The sequence below is a fragment of the Chenopodium quinoa genome, unplaced genomic scaffold, assembly GCF_001683475.1.
Source record: "Chenopodium quinoa cultivar QQ74 unplaced genomic scaffold, ASM168347v1, whole genome shotgun sequence".
Classification (NCBI taxonomy): domain Eukaryota; kingdom Viridiplantae; phylum Streptophyta; class Magnoliopsida; order Caryophyllales; family Amaranthaceae; genus Chenopodium; species Chenopodium quinoa.
This window is the reverse complement of record NW_018743955.1, coordinates 7,052,893-7,070,253: the sequence shown is the minus strand read 5'-3', so window position 1 is coordinate 7,070,253 and position 17,361 is coordinate 7,052,893. Positions and strand designations below refer to the sequence as shown.

The window sequence follows — 17,361 nt, the reverse complement described above, 5'->3', positions numbered from 1 at the left end:
ACATATTTGTGCTAGCTAAACTACTTGGCAATCACCTCTAGGGATTGACCATCACCAAACTCAAGTAATCTTTTGTTTGTTTAAAAGCTCCAATAATTCCATGTGTTAGTCAAAAGAGAAACCTTGTCAATGCATTTCTAAAATTTAATTAGTTATATGCTCTTTATTACAAGGAATTTTCAAATGATTCAAATTGGAGATGAAAAAAGGGTTCGAACAAAAGATAAATCTAATGCTTAATTTGAGAAAGAAATGAAGAAGTTTTGATTTTTGAATGTTTGAAGTTGAGCTCTCTAGCCTTGGAGCGTCTGCTCCTGTTGTCGTCGGTTCACGTTTTGACTTAAGTGAGGAGCACCCCCGCTCCTACCCTCTAGAGCGGCCACTCCAACCCCTATATTTTGGACAAACAACTTTGTGCTTTTATTCTTATTTTTGCTAGCTTTAATCTTGGTTTTTCATTTTGTAATAATCCAAGGGGTGTAAAGTTAAGGGTTCTTAAGACTGACTATAGGTGTGTTTATAAAGTCTTTGAATGGAGCTAAGCGCCCAAGCTTGCTTTTGGGAACACCTTTGCTTATTTTCAAACCTTTATGAGAATTTCTCTCTTAATCCATAATCTTGATGATTATTTCAAATCTATGAAGTGTTTTCACCTCTAATCTTTGCTCTACTTTGTGTTAGCCTTGGATTAAACCACATTGCACTAAACTTGGACATACTTCTCCATAACTTAACTTATATACATAGAGGTACAACTGAACTCCCATCCCCCCCAAAAAAAACTTATAACAAAGAGCAGCCTATAGAATCTAACTGATCTCATAGGTACTGTTATTATAAACAAAACCAAGCCCACTAAGTCAAATCACTTGTTATGAAGTACTTATATTTGGTTAAAACCAAAGAGACCAGCTTATTTATTCATGAATTCATGCTTTCTTACGCTAGAAAGTTACTTATTTATAGACATTATCACCGGAGGATGATTAAATCATACACGCAAAGACTAATACAATAGTGAAATTAATTAATTATTACTCAAATTTAAGTTGGCAAAATGATAATGATCCACTTACAACTTTGCCTTATTATCAAGCTTAATTTCGTACATCCGATCCATATCAAAAATTTTGGATCCACTAATGAACACATGACAAAAAAAAAAAAAAAACAAGGACTAAAAAAAAGCCATCATGTATATGGCTACATTTGGGTAAACGAACCCTTTCCATTAATGCCTTACCATGATCAAGTATCCTAAACCCAAGACGAACCAAGACAATAGAGTTGATTTCAAAGTAGTCTGCAGAGGAATACGCGCTTTGTCCTTCCTTAACAGCATGCCCTCAATCACAGGAAGACTGATGATCAACATGTAAAATGAGAAGAATGCTTGAGCAAACAATGTATCCCAACTCTGAGTGACTATCGCTCTTGCAACTCCAACAACAAAGGAGGAAAGATTCAAGGTAACTGCTGTAACAATTGGAACAAGAAACATGTTCGATGTTCTGAAGTCAAACTTCCCATTTAGGTACCATTTACTTGCATCATCATCTCCGGCTTTATTGGTAGGCATAAAGGTTGTCTCGTGAATCCCCAACTTTTCCATAACAAAGTCAAGAGTGCCATAAACATAGCATGTAAGACCCTTTATCACCACAATCCTTTGCTCGTTCAACCATGCATTTACTGAGCCTCCACAAAAAAAGGTCTCATATAGATGCTTTAAATGTGATGCTATGAATACAAAGGCAAATGGTATGAAGAATGGGTCTGAGACCTGCATGTATCAATGGAGCACGCACAATATCAAACACAAAAAAAAAATGGACTCGTAAATTGCTTCATTACTATACAGTAATGAATAACTTGAGAAGTCTAAGTCTATTATGTTATGCTTATAATCATCATGTAACGTACCTTGGGGTACAAAGGTATGCCATAGAAGAAACAAAGTGGTTGAATGATAGCAAAACACGAAATGGGCAGGAAATCAAGAGGGAAAAAGGCAACCCAGGAATAAATCAACCTCTGAAGGATTGGCATTTTGGGTGAAATGTGAAAAAGAGGGCAATACTTGGATAGACCAAGTTGAAGAAGGCCTGTAGTCCATCTACAATATTGAATTAATGTTTCGTTGAGATTAATAGTGGCAGAACCTAAGAACTGTGGCCTTGGTGGATTTAAGTAAACCGACTTCCACCCTTGGCTGTGCAATAGAAAACCCGTCATCACATCTTCTGCCACTGTGTCATATTGAAAACCAACCTGCACATACACGTAACAACCCAGCCTCCGTTGAGATTAATTAGTAGTCTCAACAATGGTAAAAATTATGCAAGATCAGACTTCAAGAAAATGAAATACTTGCCTTTTTACCCCACTCTGTATCCTCTTCGTAGACACAAGTAGCTAAGAATTGAGCCTCTTTTAGAGAATCAGAGGAAAATTTACTTGAATGATTAGGCTCGTTGATTTGGCTAAGAGATTTGATGAGTAGATTTGAAGATCCAAAAGTATGTCTGAGCTCATTTATGTTGTCATTACCTGCATAAATTAATGGTTCAACAAAAATCCGCTCATCAACTCATCTTAATTAGAGCATGTTAATTAATAAAATAATTAATTCATGAGCTAGCTTAATTAATTAGGCTCCACCAAAAAAAATTTTAAAAAATAAAGAAGAAGAAGAGGAGTTAAAAGCAGACACACCAGCTGCAGAGATGTTAAAGCCATACAAGGCCTTCCTGTTGATGTAAAAATTAGTACCAGATAGTATTGGTCCTTGAATTCCATCAGTCCCTGGAAAGATTATCTGAAACATTGCGCGCTTATTAAGCTTAATCGACGTACAACAAATTAATTTAGCGTGTACAAATATTGATATATGTATACTTACAGGCCATATTGCTCTCATCTGACTATCATAAATGTCCTTTTCATTAATGTTATGAAATTTCTGAGGGTATTGAACATAAGCTATTGAACGGTTTATCTCAGGATCAAGATAAAAACACATAGCTTGACGAGCTGAACTTGAATCGTTGCAGTACATGTCACAGTCTAGGAACAGTATGTAAGGAGCATTGCTCAATATGCTGGAAACCCTTTGCTGCAACCCCGGCCCAAACATAGAAACAACGAAAAGAAAAAACTTGCCAATTAGATTTCTATACGCCTATACCCTTTTGCAATATTATCTATGGTCTAAGACGTACGTATGATAAGTATATACTGAAAGTAGCGTAATTTTACCAGAACATTAAGAGCTCCGGCCTTGAAGTGATGGTGATGAGAAGGTCGTTTCTCACGAGCTACATACACAAGGAAGGGCATTTTGATGTTTTCCGGGTTTGTTGTTGCAACATTGTCATCATCTCCTACAAAACTCTCATTTATCACCTGCCACACCAACACAACATACATATAAATACAACTATTATAATTAATTCAACATACTACACATTTACCTGTTATCATATACAGTAAAAATTACAACATTCTTTTGAAATTTAGATGGATAGGAGTAAGCTAATGCCTTAGCTAGTAGTCTAGTACTATCTCTAGCTACGTACATGGATCCAATTTCAGTAAAAATGATTTTAGTTTAGCAAAAGTACGGTGGAGAGAACCGTTGTCTCAATGAAAAGTTTGTGATAAATATCAAATCTCCTACACATATATTAATTAGTAAATCATATCAAAGTAAATTAATACTGACATTAATAACATATCACAAACAATATATTTTCCTTAATTTACCTGATATCTCAACAGATACTGACATTAATAACATATCTTTTTTTTTTTTTGATTAAGAATATGACATATGATAATCGACATTATTGTAACTTTTGTAAAAGCTAAAATGGGCCATGTTAGCACATGAAGTTCAGCCCTCAATAATCATGAAAGAAGAAGAAAATAAGATGATGAAAATAAACCTGAATAATTGGTGGATGATCTTTAGCACTTCCCTTAGCGTTGTTCTCGTTAATACCACCTTGTCTTTCCTTCCAGCTGCGCACTCGTTCCTCGAATTCCTCATACTTCTCCTGCACACACACACACACACACTACATTATTAGATTCAGGTTATGAAATAAAAATAAAACTAAACAAAATAAAAATACTTGAACTTAGCATTAAAAAAAATGTAGCAGGGATGCAGGGGAAATTGAGAAGTAACCTTAAGTAGTTTAGAATCTTGAATAAAATGAGTGTTGTAAGATTGTTGTTGAAAATGTTGCTGAAAATAAGCTTTAGGAGAAATTGGTAGAATATTATATCTCTTACAAAACGGTAACCACCAAGTTGCAAAGACCCAAGCATGTTTCATAGCATCCAAAGTGACAGAAGCACCTCCATCATCAGATACATAAACACTCAATTTATGAACAGGATAATCCAATGACATAGCAGATATAACTGTATTCATAACATTAAATGTAGGCTCTTTGATAGCATCAGCAGTGCATACAAACACGTCGATTTTTGGCAGTTGCTCATCCGCAGGAAGATTCTCAGGGAAGACGGTCCGAGTGAGAGGACACCAGTAGTAGGATTGCTTGAGGATCCATGAGAAAAAGAAAAGGATTTCGGCAGCAGATACCAGAAGCCATGGAAGCAAAGGCACCGCATTATTTGAATGACCAAAAAAATAGATAGCTCTTAAGTAGAAAATGGGTGTAGTAGCCAGGACATGTAATAAGGCATAACTTCTATTAAGGAATGCCCTTACTTTGTGAACATGCCAATCATGAAGTTTAGACTTTTCCATTGTATTTTTACTTGAGGAAATTGAAGTGAGTACTAAGAAAGTGATAAAATATATGAAGAGGTTGTGAGTTCCGTAAAGGCGGTCTTAACTAAGTAGTAGAGCCGTCTATGACAATCACTCTATAAATGGATGAAGGAAAACAGTAGAGAATGAAGGTGCTGAATATGCGGTGAATTGCATGAAGACAAATCTTATTATCTTAATTATTGAGGTGAAAAGATATGGTCTAAAAAGTTTGACACTCTATGTATAATAGCACTCATAAAAAATACTCCCTCCGTCCCTTTATACAATGTCTCTTTCTCTTTATTATGTGAGGAATAAATGCTCAAAAGAGACATTGTATTAAGAGACGGAGGGAGTACTAGAATAAGACAGATACTTCATAGTAATAAAGTTGGCTAGTTGAGTTTTACCTCAGATTAAAAAGAAAGAGACTGGCTTAAGTAGAGGAGGAGCTATTCATCATTGATTACGTAATAAAACTCAACTCCTGAGTAGCTGTTGTCTTTGAAGATGAGATGAGATGAGATGAGATATTTACGACGTGAGTCACGCGAGCTATGACATACAAATCCATGCCAATGCATGCCTCGCTCTATCTGAATTATCAGTTATACGTCCAAGTTTGTATTGTACTTGGATATCTACTGTGATTGATAAATGCATACATACAAAAATACAACATATACTCCATTCCACTCATTATTCAGCCAGCCAGGCAACTCTCAATTTAATATATATATGTGGACCTAATTTTTTTTTTTTTTTAACAATCTAGAAGATTAAAACTGAATCACTGAATATGCCTTAACAGTACAACCCACCAAAACTAGTCAGTCATATGGGGCAGGGTGCTTTGGTAAGCCACCGCCTTGTTTATCAACTATGAAGTATTCTGTTTTAACATCACATGACTTTAACTTTCATTCTACCAAAACCAACTGCTTGTAAGATAGGTATTACATTACCATTCATTATGTACTCTTATATGATATAAAATTGTATTCCGAATTTGAACATCAAGGAGTAAACATAAGGATGGAATGACAGCAAAACACAAAACTGTTGATATATTCTTGTTCCTGCTGAATTCTGCTTCCGTCAACATCCGAGGGCTGGTAATGGTTTACCGTCCAATTGCACACCTACACAGCCAATACAGATTAGCTAGCCCAGAGGTTATCCGGGAATAACTACTCCGATGTTAAAGTCACTACCTTTGTGAGAAGAAAGAGAATGAAGAGAGAGAAAGTGTTTTTAGAGAGAGAGATTCTACCTTTGAAATGGGGATTTGCTTGGGTATTTATAGAGACACAACCAAGCAGGTGCCACCTATAGAGATAGGTGGCACACCAACCTTATAGGCATCAGGTGCCTACGTGGCCCCAAGCAACTCTCCACGTGCCAGAGAGACATGCTACGTGACGAGAAGCAGCTCTCCATGTGGCATAGAGTGATACCGGTAAGGACCATGGTTTTATTTGCCGATTAATGAGGGCTTATACTGCACAACATGCTCTTACCGGCATATCGAGGTTGCTACCGTTATATCCCGTACAACTAGCCCCCCAAGTGAGGACGTTAGTAAAACTAACGTGCTCACTTGCGATGGAACCCTGTGACTTGTTGCGTAAGAGACAAAATGAGAAAATATACGATTTGCCCCCCAAGTGAGCGAATTGCCGATATGCTTTGCTCAATTTAAAACTGAAAAAATCTACGATTTGCCCCCCAAGTGAGCGAATTGCCTATAGGCTTTGCTCAATTTAAAACTGAAAAAATCTACAATTTGCCCCCCAAGTGAGCGAATTGCCGATAGGCTTTGCTCAATTTAAAACTGAAAAAATCTACGATTTGCCCCCTAAGTGAGCGAATTGCCGATAGGCTTTGCTCAATTTAAAACTGAAAAAACCTACGATTTGCCCCCCATGTGAGCGAATTGCCGATAGGCTTTGCTCAATTCTGAAGATACATCTCACAAAGCAATGTGTATTATATGAGAATAGGCTATATACAGAGAAGAGGCATCTCATATACAGATATACTAGTGCTATGTATTCAGGGTTTAAGGTTGCAGCATCTTACATAGAATTCTCGCTTATTATCATCTGGTGCATCAATAGTTTTAAATGATGAAATCTTTAAGAATGCAGCCTTTTATACAAATATGTACGTACACTTGAATATGTAAGTGTTAGAAACCTATACCTTCTTCCAAGCACATCTATTAACATTGTGAATATAGTTGAGTTATAGTTATTATCTCCTTACCTTGTTTCCCCCTTCACTTTTCTTCCAAATAGCACAGTCCATGCAAAAAAATTGAAGTTCAATAATTGACATTTATGACCAAGTGTGAAATGTATGTCATTTCATATAGATTTCAGAAAAAAGGATAGTCACAGATCACAGATGGAATGTGTTGGTGCGAGTGTGAGTAGCGTAGTTAAAAACAAGTAAAAGATAAGGAGAACCTGACGTCGTAAACAAGCAGTGGTGGATCCATCAGATGACGATTGTCACTAGAAACATCACCTCATCTGTTTGCTGCTTCAAAGCCTCATAGTTCTCCTACATGCATATATCAGATATCACTCATCATCGTACAATTATAAACAATAATCAATCTCATATTGGTTATGACTACTTATACATACTGTAAGATGTATGTAATACGTACAATTTAACTACATGCAAGTAACAAACTGTAGGTAGTAAATTTATATGGTGAATCAAGTCCATAAAATTAGTCTGACATCAAGATCATGAACATTCATCACTATTCCTCCTTAAAATAAACGTGTCTTGAGATTTTATGCATCGTACATTAAGGCAGGGTATTCCAAGGACATTGCAGATATAACTCTATTAGTCACGTTGATAACTTAGTAAAGTGGACAAACTTCAAATATAGTACAACTCAATTGTAGCTGTTGTTATACGTCCTTTTCTGTTTGTATTTGTAATCATGAATTTTTAATATTCATCTAACAACATTTTTATTAATGTCACAAACATTTTGATTAAAAATACGCATGTTTTTTTTTTTAAAGGAAAAGCAATTAAATGGGGGATATTCTACTTCAGCAATCCAAACCATGTACTCCTGTCCTTAATCATTTTATTAATCACTAATTTGCCTTTAATTACACCAAACAGAAACATTGACTACATAAAATAGCCGACAATTTTTTTTTTTAATAACTTAAAAAAAATAAGGAACTAATCCTTTTAGGGTAATTAGAAGATAAAATATCCAAAGGTGATGGAAAGCACAACAAAGAAGGAAGATGTTAAAATAGCAGACAATGGAATGCAACCCTTGTCCTGTCTAACTAACATGGCTTCCAACACTGGATAACTGATTATCAACCCATATAATGAGAGAATTCCCTGACCAAACATTTCTACCCAATTACCCACACCAATAACTCTTGCAACTCCTCCCACAAAGCAACACAGGTTTAAGGAGACGGCGCTCACTAACGGAACAAGAAACATGTTTGATGTACTAAAGTCATACTTCCCCATTTCATATAACTTAGCTTTATTGCTGTCCTCAGCTTTATTAGTAGGTATGAAACTTGCCTCTCGAAGCCCGAGTTTCGCCATCACACAATCAGCAACTCCGTAACTAAAGCATGTAAGCGATTTTATTTTCCAAATCCTTTGTTCGTTTAGCCATGTTCTTACTGACCCTCCTGTGTCAACAACTTCACATAGATGCTTCACCAAGGATGATATAAAAACAAATCCAAATGCTATGAAAAATGGGTCTGATACCTGCATACAAATCTAAATTTCTTTAGTTAAGTGTTTAAACATGCAATATTCCTACTTCAGAGCACATATAATTAATCTTACTATTACAGAGTTGACTTATTAATCAAAAACTTTAACACATCAAATACACAAGTACACAACCTACATACGTAGTATTTACCTTAGGGTATAATGAGACACCATAGAGGAAGCTAATCCGAGGAATGGTAACAAAACACCAAACTGCGATAAAATCAAAACAGTATAGGACGACCCAGGATGAAGATATCCGATGAAAAATTTGCATTCTTGACGGACTGTAGAAAAGGGGGCAATATTTTGAAAGCCCAATTTCAGCAAGTCCTGAGATCCATCTACTAGATTGAATCAAATATTCATCTGAGATTAGTCGTAGCAGAACCCAGAAATTGTGGCCTTGGTGGATTCAAATATACTGATCTCCACCCTTTGCTCTGCAACATATAGCCTGTCATTGCATCTTCCAATACACTTTTATACCAAAAACCAGCCTGCACATGAATAAAGAACTTATGATGATCCATTTCTCAGTTTTCATAGTCATTATAATAGGCTTCCAAACTTCTACATACTTACCCCTTCACCCCATTTAGTATTTTCTTCATAAGTGCAAGAGGCTAAATACTGGGCTTCTTGTACTGGAGCAGTGCAAAGCTCACTGTACTTGGTTTTACTAGGCATGTCATTTTGTCTAAGTGACTTGATGAACTCAGTGGAAGGACCAAGTATATTTCTTGCTTCCTTCATTATGTCATTACCTACAAGAATCGTAAGCAAGGATTATTAGCCCCTACCATTTGATACAATATGAGGCGGCTTAGAGGTAAGGTAATATATAAGAGGGTTCTGAAATCAAGTCCCAAACATAGGTTCACAAAATCTAAACCATCGATTAGTATTCATGGAATCTTGCCTTAACTGGTACAATAGATACTGTACGGGATATACCGGTAGCATCTATAATATGCCGGTAAAAGAGTGTCGTGCAGTTTAAAGCCCTCGTTAATCATTGAATAATTCAAGTCCTTACCGACATCAGTCTCTCCCACGTGGAGAGCTGCTTCTCGGAACGCGGCATGTCCCTCTGACACGTGGAGAGTTGCTTGGTGCCGCGTAGGCACCTGCTATTTACAAGGTCGGTGTGCCACCTATCTGTATAGGTGGCACCTGCTTGGTTGTGTTTTTATAAATACCCAAGCAAATCCTCATTTCAAAGGTAGAATCTCTCTCTCTCTCTAAAACACTTTCTCTCTCTTCTTTCACTTTCTTCTCACAAAGGTACTGACTTTAGCATCGGAGTGGTTATTCCCGGATAACCCCCGGGCTAGCTAATCTGTATTGGCTGTGTAGGTGAGCAATTGGACGGTAAACCATTACCAGCCCTCGGACATTAACGGAAGCAGAATTCAGCAGGAACAATTGGCGCTAGAAGGAGGGGATAGTAATAACTTCTATCGTCCAACAGGACACCTCTCACAGTCATGGAAGGAAGTAAGGAAACTACAGTACCAGTACTAGAAGTTGATAACCGGCAATATGATAACAGTGTCTTTAATGCTAACACGAATAAAACCGTACTACCAGAAATCGTGGTCGAGGATGAAACTCATCTCCTTCACGGTAACACAACGAACATGCCCATAACGCCTGACCATAATAGAGCATTAACCCCAGATCCCTTGGAAGAGTTTACCCCGGAGGAGCTAGAGATAACGGCCAAGGTCATGCGGGCTATGTCTAAGAAAAGAAAGGAAGCCGAGTTAACGGCAGGGGAAATGCGGGGTGATGTACCGACAAAGCCGCTGATAGTGAACCTGGAGAGTCAGTTCAATCAGGCGGGACAGCAACAACCGTCAAGAAGCCGGGGCCGAGAGACCATACCGGCTGAGCGCCAACTCACGCAAGGCGCCCAGGTGGGGGATTCAGGTTCTTATCGGCATGAGGTTTCCAGTGGCTTGGAAAGGCGGGCAGCCAGGGCGATCATCAGGCCCAGAATATCTCCGTTCACGCAAGAGGTACTTGACCAACAAATGGAGAAAATAAAGATGTCGTCCTGTACGTATGACGGTAAGGGGGACCCAAAGCGGTATGTAGCTGCTTTTGAGAGTCACATGTTGCTATATACCGACACCGATGCTGTGTGGTGTAAAGTTTTCCCTACGACTCTTACCGGCGCAGCTTCGGATTGGTTCTCCAATTTAGAGTCGGGATCAATTGACTGCTTTGAGACCTTGGTGGAATTGTTCACAGGTCAGTACATAAGTAACAGTGCGAGACAAAGGACATCTGGCGAGCTCATGGCTATTCAGAAACGAAAGGAGGAGTCGCTCAAAGATTTTATTAGACGCTTCAATAACGAGGCTAACACCATACCAAAATTGCAGCAAGAAATTTCCGTGATGGCGTTGATGAATGGGCTGGGTGACAACAACTTCAAAAAATATATGTCGCGAAAGTCTTTCCCAAACTTAGGGGTAGCATTTGCCAAGGCTCATGAATACATAAAAAGTGAGGAACTGCTGAAAATGAGCCATCAGATATCGTCAGCAGAGCCCTCCAGAAGGCAAAGTGATAATAGCCCAAATGCCCAGATGGGTGGGGTAAGCAGGGTACTGCCGCAAGGCCAGCACAGATCTGGAAGACCGACAAGGGGATTGGGCCGTTATAGTAGTTATACGCAGTTAAACACCCCGAAAGCGGCAATATATTCAATAAACCAGAATAGAAAAGATTGGAGTCGGCCGGCACCGATGATAACGAAGGGCTGGGACGTGAAGAAATATTGCATGTTTCATAGAGATGTTGGTCATTACACCGAAGAATGTGTTAAGTTAAAAGAGAACATTGAAGATCTCATAAGGAAAGGGCGATTATCCCAGTATCGTACTCAAGCAGGTCCCAGCCGGCAGCAAAATTCCCAGCCTAGGCAAACCGAGTACCGAAAGCAGGGAGATTCATCAATGCAAGATGATACTTACAGGCATAATCATGCGGAAACATCCAGACAGGGAGGTAATCCGACAGGGCGCAAAATAACAGTCGATGTTATTACGGGAGGACCAGTATATGGGGGTTCCGTAAGCGGGGCGAAGAAGAGTTTGTCGGAATACCAGCACCTAGTGAACGCTTTGAGCGTAGAGGAACGACCTCGGCCTTCTTCCATGCTTTCGATATCTTTTTCGGAGGAGGATGCTAAGGAAATAATTTACCCTCATGATGGTTGGTGCTGATATTGACGGTAAATGGAGCAGATATCAAGCGGGCACTCGTTGATGGCGGAAGTTCCGCAAATATCCTGTTTGCTAGGGCTTTTGATGCCATGAGGATTGGCCGAAAATACTTGACGCCAGTGTCTTACCCCGTGATAGGTTTCAACGGATCAACGGTAAGACCTGAAGGTAGTATAGTTCTTCATATTCGAATGGGAGAGGGTCCGGCAGTAAGAGATGTCATGGCGGAGTTTTTGGTGATTGATGTGCCATCCGCTTACAGCGCCATTGTCGGTAGGCCTTTAATTCATGACATGCAAGCTGTGGTCTCAACGTACCACTTAACAATGGTGTATGTATCCAACGCGGGAACGACAGAGCGCGTACGGGGTAGTCAAACTATGGCAAGAGAGTGTTATGTTTCAGCACTGAAGCAGCCAGGCCGACAACCAACTTGTGAGCAGACACCAGCCAAGCGAGAACGAATTCCCTCCACACATGACTTGGCTATGGAGAATTTTGATACTTGGCCGGTAACTGCGCCACGTCCTTCCCCAGGAGGCGAAATTGTAGAGATCGAATTGCAGCCTGGGGTCCCCGGTAGGGTAGTGCGTGTTGGATCCGATATGGATGTCGACACGCGCTGCCATTTGGTGGAATTGTTACGAGAAAATGCTGACGTATTCGCTTTCTCGGCAGACGAGATGCCCGGGATACATCCCGACGTCATAGTACATAAGCTAAATGTCGACAGGAGAGCAAGACCTGTTCGACAGAAGAAAAGGAACTTCTCAACAGAGAAAATGGAGGCTATTCAGTCGGAGGTGAATAAATTGCTAGCGGCAGGGTTTATCGGACCCTGCACATACCCCGAATGGCTAGCAAATGTGGTTATGGTAAAGAAGTCGTCAGGGAAATGGAGAATGTACGTGGACTTTACGGACTTGAACAGAGCCTGCCCGAAAGATTGCTATCCCATGCCGAGGATAGATAGATTGGTAGATTCAACTTCCGGTCACGCGCTATTGAGCTTCATGAACGCTTTCTCCGGGTATCATCAGGTCAGCTTATATGAGGCAGATCGAACCAAGGCGGCATTCATTACCGATTCCGGAGTTTTCTGTTACAGGGTTATGCCATTTGGATTGAGAAATGCAGGGGCTACGTATCAGAAGCTGGTCGACAAGGTATTTGCGAACCAGAAAGGAAGGAATGTAGAAGTGTATGTAGATGATTCAATTGTGAAAAGTCGTTTGGCTACAGATCACGTCGCTGATTTGAGAGAAACTTTTGAAACTCTTCGACGCTACCGGATGAAGTTAAACCCAGAGAAGTGTGTGTTCGGCGTTCGGTCAGGAAAGTTTCTCGGGTTCATGGTGAGCGAAAGGGGGATAGACGCTCACCCCGATAAGATTGAGGCGATTCTTAGTTTACCAGAACCAAAGTGCATAAAAGATGTACAAAAGCTCACTGGTTGAATGGCCGCATTAACGAGATTCATCAGCAAGTCAGCTGATAAGGCCTTACCGTTCTTCGTGATCTTGCGTCAGAACAAGCTGTTTGAATGGGGGAAGGACCAATCCAAGGCGTTTTAGGCTGTGAAAAATCACTTGAGGTCCTTACCCACCGTCGCAAGGCCGGAACAAGGAGAAACATTACAGCTTTATATCTCCGCGTCAGCAAAGACGGTAGCAGCGGTGCTCCTAGTAGAACGGCAAAAAACCTAACTGCCAATTTACTTCGTGAGCCACGTTTTAAATGCTGCCGAGAGACGGTACCCGTTAGAAGAGAAGATCGCGTACGTAGTAGTTGTGGCCGCACGAAAGTTGCGTCCTTACTTTGATGCACATGCAATTGATATCTTAACGAATCAGCCGTTAGAGAAATCTTTGCAGAAGATGGAAACGTCTGGCCGCCTGCTTAAATGGGCTATTGAATTGTCTGAATATGTTATTACGTATAAACCAAGAGTATCAATCAAAGCCCAGGCCTTGTCTGACTTCATTGTAGAAACGTCTTATTATGAAGAGGAGGATGGTACCGGCACATGGAAGGATCAGTTGACGGCTCGTCTGCTTCAACCGGCTCAGGGAGTAATTATGATCTCTCCCCAGGGAGATGTGTTCGAGTATGCTGTTAAGTTCAAGTTCAAAGCCTCGAATAATGAGGCAGAATATGAAGCAGCGTGGGCAGGGATACAGCTATGCATATCTGCGGAAGCAAAGCGTATTGAGATGACAACTGACTCGCAAACTAGTAGCAAATCAGTTCAATGGCACTTACGAAACTCGAGAACCGAGCATGACGGCATATTTGGCAAAACTCAAGAGTGTTACATCTGGTCTGGAATATTTCGAAATCAAGTTGGTTCCTCGAGCAATGAACACGCAGGCACACGCATTGGCTAAACTCGCAAGTTCAAGTTTCAATGACTTAGATAGGACGGTTATGATAGAGGTTTTGAAAGAAAGAAGTATTGATGAACAACCTCCTAAGGATATATATTGTACAACTGCGGGACGAGAATGGTATGACGATATCTTGGCTTACAAGGTACATAATGTCCTTCCTGCCGATAAGACGGAGGCAAGAAAGGTCCAGAAAGATAGCGTCTGGTTTATCATGTTCCAAGGTTTGTTGTATAAACGGGGGTTTTCATTACCGTTGCGAAGGTGTATAACAGCTTATGAGTCGGCAAGACTGATAGAAGAAATACACGAGGGTGATTGCGGTAATCATGCGGGGGGTTGGTCAATGTCCTTGGAAGCAATGAAGCGGGGCTACTATTGGCCGACAATGAATGTAGATACCATGGAATACGTTAAAAAATGTGATAAATGCCAGAAGTACGGGCCGATGATTAATCAACCTCCAAATGATTTAACACCTATTCTTAACCCAATTCCATTTGCTCAGTGGGGAATGGACATTATCGCGCCGTTTAAATCGGCAACAGGTGGCTGTAAGTTTTTTATTGTGGGGATAGACTACTTCACCAAATGGATAGAAGCAGAACCGGTAGCAAAGATTACAGCGAATGAGGTAAAAAAGTTCATCTGGAAAAGCATCTTTACACGGTTCGGATTGCCGACAGCAATGGTGTTTGATCACGGATCACAATTTGACTGTAGCCCGGTAAAGAACTTTCTAAGCATATACAAAGTGAAGTTTGCGTATGCGGCGGTATGTCACCCGCAGTCAAACGGCCAGGCTGAGGCCGCTAACAAGCAGATACTAGGGGCAGTTAAGAAAAAAGTAGAAGACGTCAAAGGCTTGTGGGCGGATCTGATACCTGAGATTTTGTGGGCGAACCGTACGACAACAAGAGAAACTACGGGGGAATCTCCTTTCAACCTCGCTTTCGGCTCAGAGGCAGTGGTTCCGGCGGAAGTGGGACTACCTACTTTTCGGGTACAACACTTCTGCGAAAGTCAAAATGATTTGTTGCTTCGACAACAATTGGATTTTCTACCGGAAGTGAGGCTGACGGCTGCCATAAAATCTGCGGCATACAAAAACCGAATGAGCCACGCTTATAATCGGCGCGTCAATTATCGGCCCATGGAAGATGGTGATTTAGTTCTGCGTAAAACGGCCGCAACCGGCAAAGGGAACGCAGAGGGTAAATTTACTGCAACCTGGGAGGGGCCTTACCAAATATATGAAACACTTCGGCAAGGGTCTTATCGGCTAATGACCCTCGAAGGAGTACCCCTGAAGAATGTTTGGAACGCTAGTGTGTTAAAGAAGTATTTCATGTGAAGTTTAAATGTGTTCTATTTTATGTAGTATAAATTTTGATGACATGTTGTCATACGTATGTTTATGGCATTTACTAGCATTGTAACCTATTTCAATACTTATGAAATACAACCACTCTACCTACTTTCGATACGATCTAATCACAGCCTAGCTAGCTGACTCGGTCGTTCAAGTGAGGGAAAAATAATGAAATAAAATAATAATGGACCTCAAGGGGAGTTGAAAGTGCGGTCTGATCCACTGCCTTTGCTCAGGCTGACAAAGGTTGGATACCTTATCTCGGCATGTTTCACATCCGATATTCAATACAGGCATTACAGAGTTTTCCCAAAATTTGTTTACAAATAAATTTTGCCGAAAAACTCGGGGAGTATTATTGGTAAGGTGTAACTTGAAAATACCGATAACAAAGTATTGTTGGTAAGGTGTAACTTGAAAATACCGATAACAAAGTATTATTGGTAAGGTGTAACTTGAAAATACCGATAACAAAGTATTATTGGTAAGGTGTAACTTGAAAATACCGATAACAAAGTATTATTGGTACGGTGTAACTTGAAAATACCGATAACAAAGTATTATTGGTAAGGTGTAACTTGAAAATACCGATAACAAAGTTGAATGCAGGCATTATTTGGTTTTCTAAAATTTTATTTACAAATAAAATACCGAAAAGTGTAACTTTGAAATGCCGAAAAACGTAAATTCGGTTAAAAACCGAGAGAATAACTAAAAAACGATTCAAGGAATGCAATCATTAAGTGTTAGTTAAAAGGTAAGTAACGACCATAGCATAAACAAAATACGCACGACAGTAAGAATTATGGTAAAGAAGTAAATAAACTAATTACTCAAAAATAATTGTTTTAAATACAGACATACACAGATATAGACAAATATAATTGTTTGAGCACAGAAACAGATACAGACAAACATAAACATAAAAGCCCAACGATGACTGCCTTCCTTGTTAATTCTTGTCGGCCTCCTTTGTTGTTTCAGCCGCGTTAACGGGCTCTTTCACAGTGTCTTTGTTGGAGGGACCGGCAGACCCATCTTTACCAGCATGAGTGGTAACAGGGCTACTGATAAGGCCGTCATCGAACTCTACTTCTGGAAATTCTTGTGGGTCTAAGTTTGTTATCACAGCATGCGGTGGGAGCTCGTCAAAGTACTCACTCTCATAGCTGGTAGGAGAGTGGTTCATTTCTTCATTAAAAGCCTTCTCGACGGCCTGCCATTTCGTCGAATCCCACCCCTCAGCTTTGCACACACAGCGATGCGCAGAGACCCAACCGGCAGTGTACCGGTCAACCAGCAAGTTGGCATAAAGGTCGGTCTGCAGGAACTGATTAACGGCTCGGCGCCTGACTCCCGGCTTATCACGCTCCATTTCCTCAACTTTGCTGCCAGCTTCGCCTTAGCCTCCCTCTCGTCCTTCAGACTCTGCTCGAGGCTAGCAACCTTCTTTTTTAACTGCGCCTGGTCCGTTAACTTCTTGTTTAGCTCAGACACTTGCTTTTGCAAGGTCTTCATGTCAGATTAAACCTTATCGCGCTCCTCGATGACGAGCTTACAAGCGTCGTCAGCCTTCTTCAGCTTGGTCTCAGCTTTATCGGCGGCGCGCTGATAATGCTGGTACATGTGTACCACTTCAACAGCAGAATTGACGGTCTAGTTGACGATAAACAGAAATTGCCGTTAGTAAAAAAAATATATATATAAAAAATAAAAAAATAATAATAATATATATATATATATATGTCGATATATAAATAACACAGAGAATGTAAAATAGAAATA

At 40.1% G+C, this 17,361-nt stretch overlaps 2 protein-coding genes across 5 annotated transcripts in view; both read right to left on the bottom strand.

Moving 5' to 3' along the window:
* Positions 1-1,007: 1,007 nt before the first annotated feature.
* The window catches only part of LOC110689333 (cellulose synthase-like protein E6), a 31,954-nt gene continuing 15,600 nt past the window's right edge, over positions 1,008-17,361 (bottom strand). The window contains exons 6-16 of one of the 4 annotated variants that reach the window (XM_021866104.1): positions 9,164-9,345; positions 8,730-9,078; positions 6,063-8,569; positions 4,193-5,931; positions 3,948-4,058; positions 3,259-3,405; positions 2,903-3,115; positions 2,716-2,818; positions 2,375-2,550; positions 1,924-2,271; positions 1,008-1,783 (exon numbers count right to left, since the gene is read on the bottom strand). In XM_021866104.1, the coding sequence (XP_021721796.1) occupies positions 1,232-1,783; positions 1,924-2,271; positions 2,375-2,550; positions 2,716-2,818; positions 2,903-3,115; positions 3,259-3,405; positions 3,948-4,058; positions 4,193-4,783 (2,241 nt within the window). In that variant the 5' untranslated portion in view covers positions 4,784-5,931; positions 6,063-8,569; positions 8,730-9,078; positions 9,164-9,345 and the 3' untranslated portion in view covers positions 1,008-1,231. Of the gene's footprint in view, positions 1,784-1,923; positions 2,272-2,374; positions 2,551-2,715; positions 2,819-2,902; positions 3,116-3,258; positions 3,406-3,947; positions 4,059-4,192; positions 8,570-8,729; positions 9,079-9,163; positions 9,346-17,361 lie in introns of all 4 variants that reach the window. The other 3 variants (XM_021866103.1, XM_021866105.1, XM_021866106.1) reach the window with 3 other exon arrangements.
* On the bottom strand, positions 8,027-9,334 carry LOC110689505 (cellulose synthase-like protein E1). Its single transcript, XM_021866289.1, has 3 exons — positions 9,164-9,334; positions 9,004-9,078; positions 8,027-8,569 (listed from the first exon to the last, which is right to left on the bottom strand). The coding sequence occupies exons 1-3, from the start codon at positions 9,332-9,334 to the stop codon at positions 8,027-8,029; spliced, it is 789 nt and encodes a 262-aa protein (XP_021721981.1).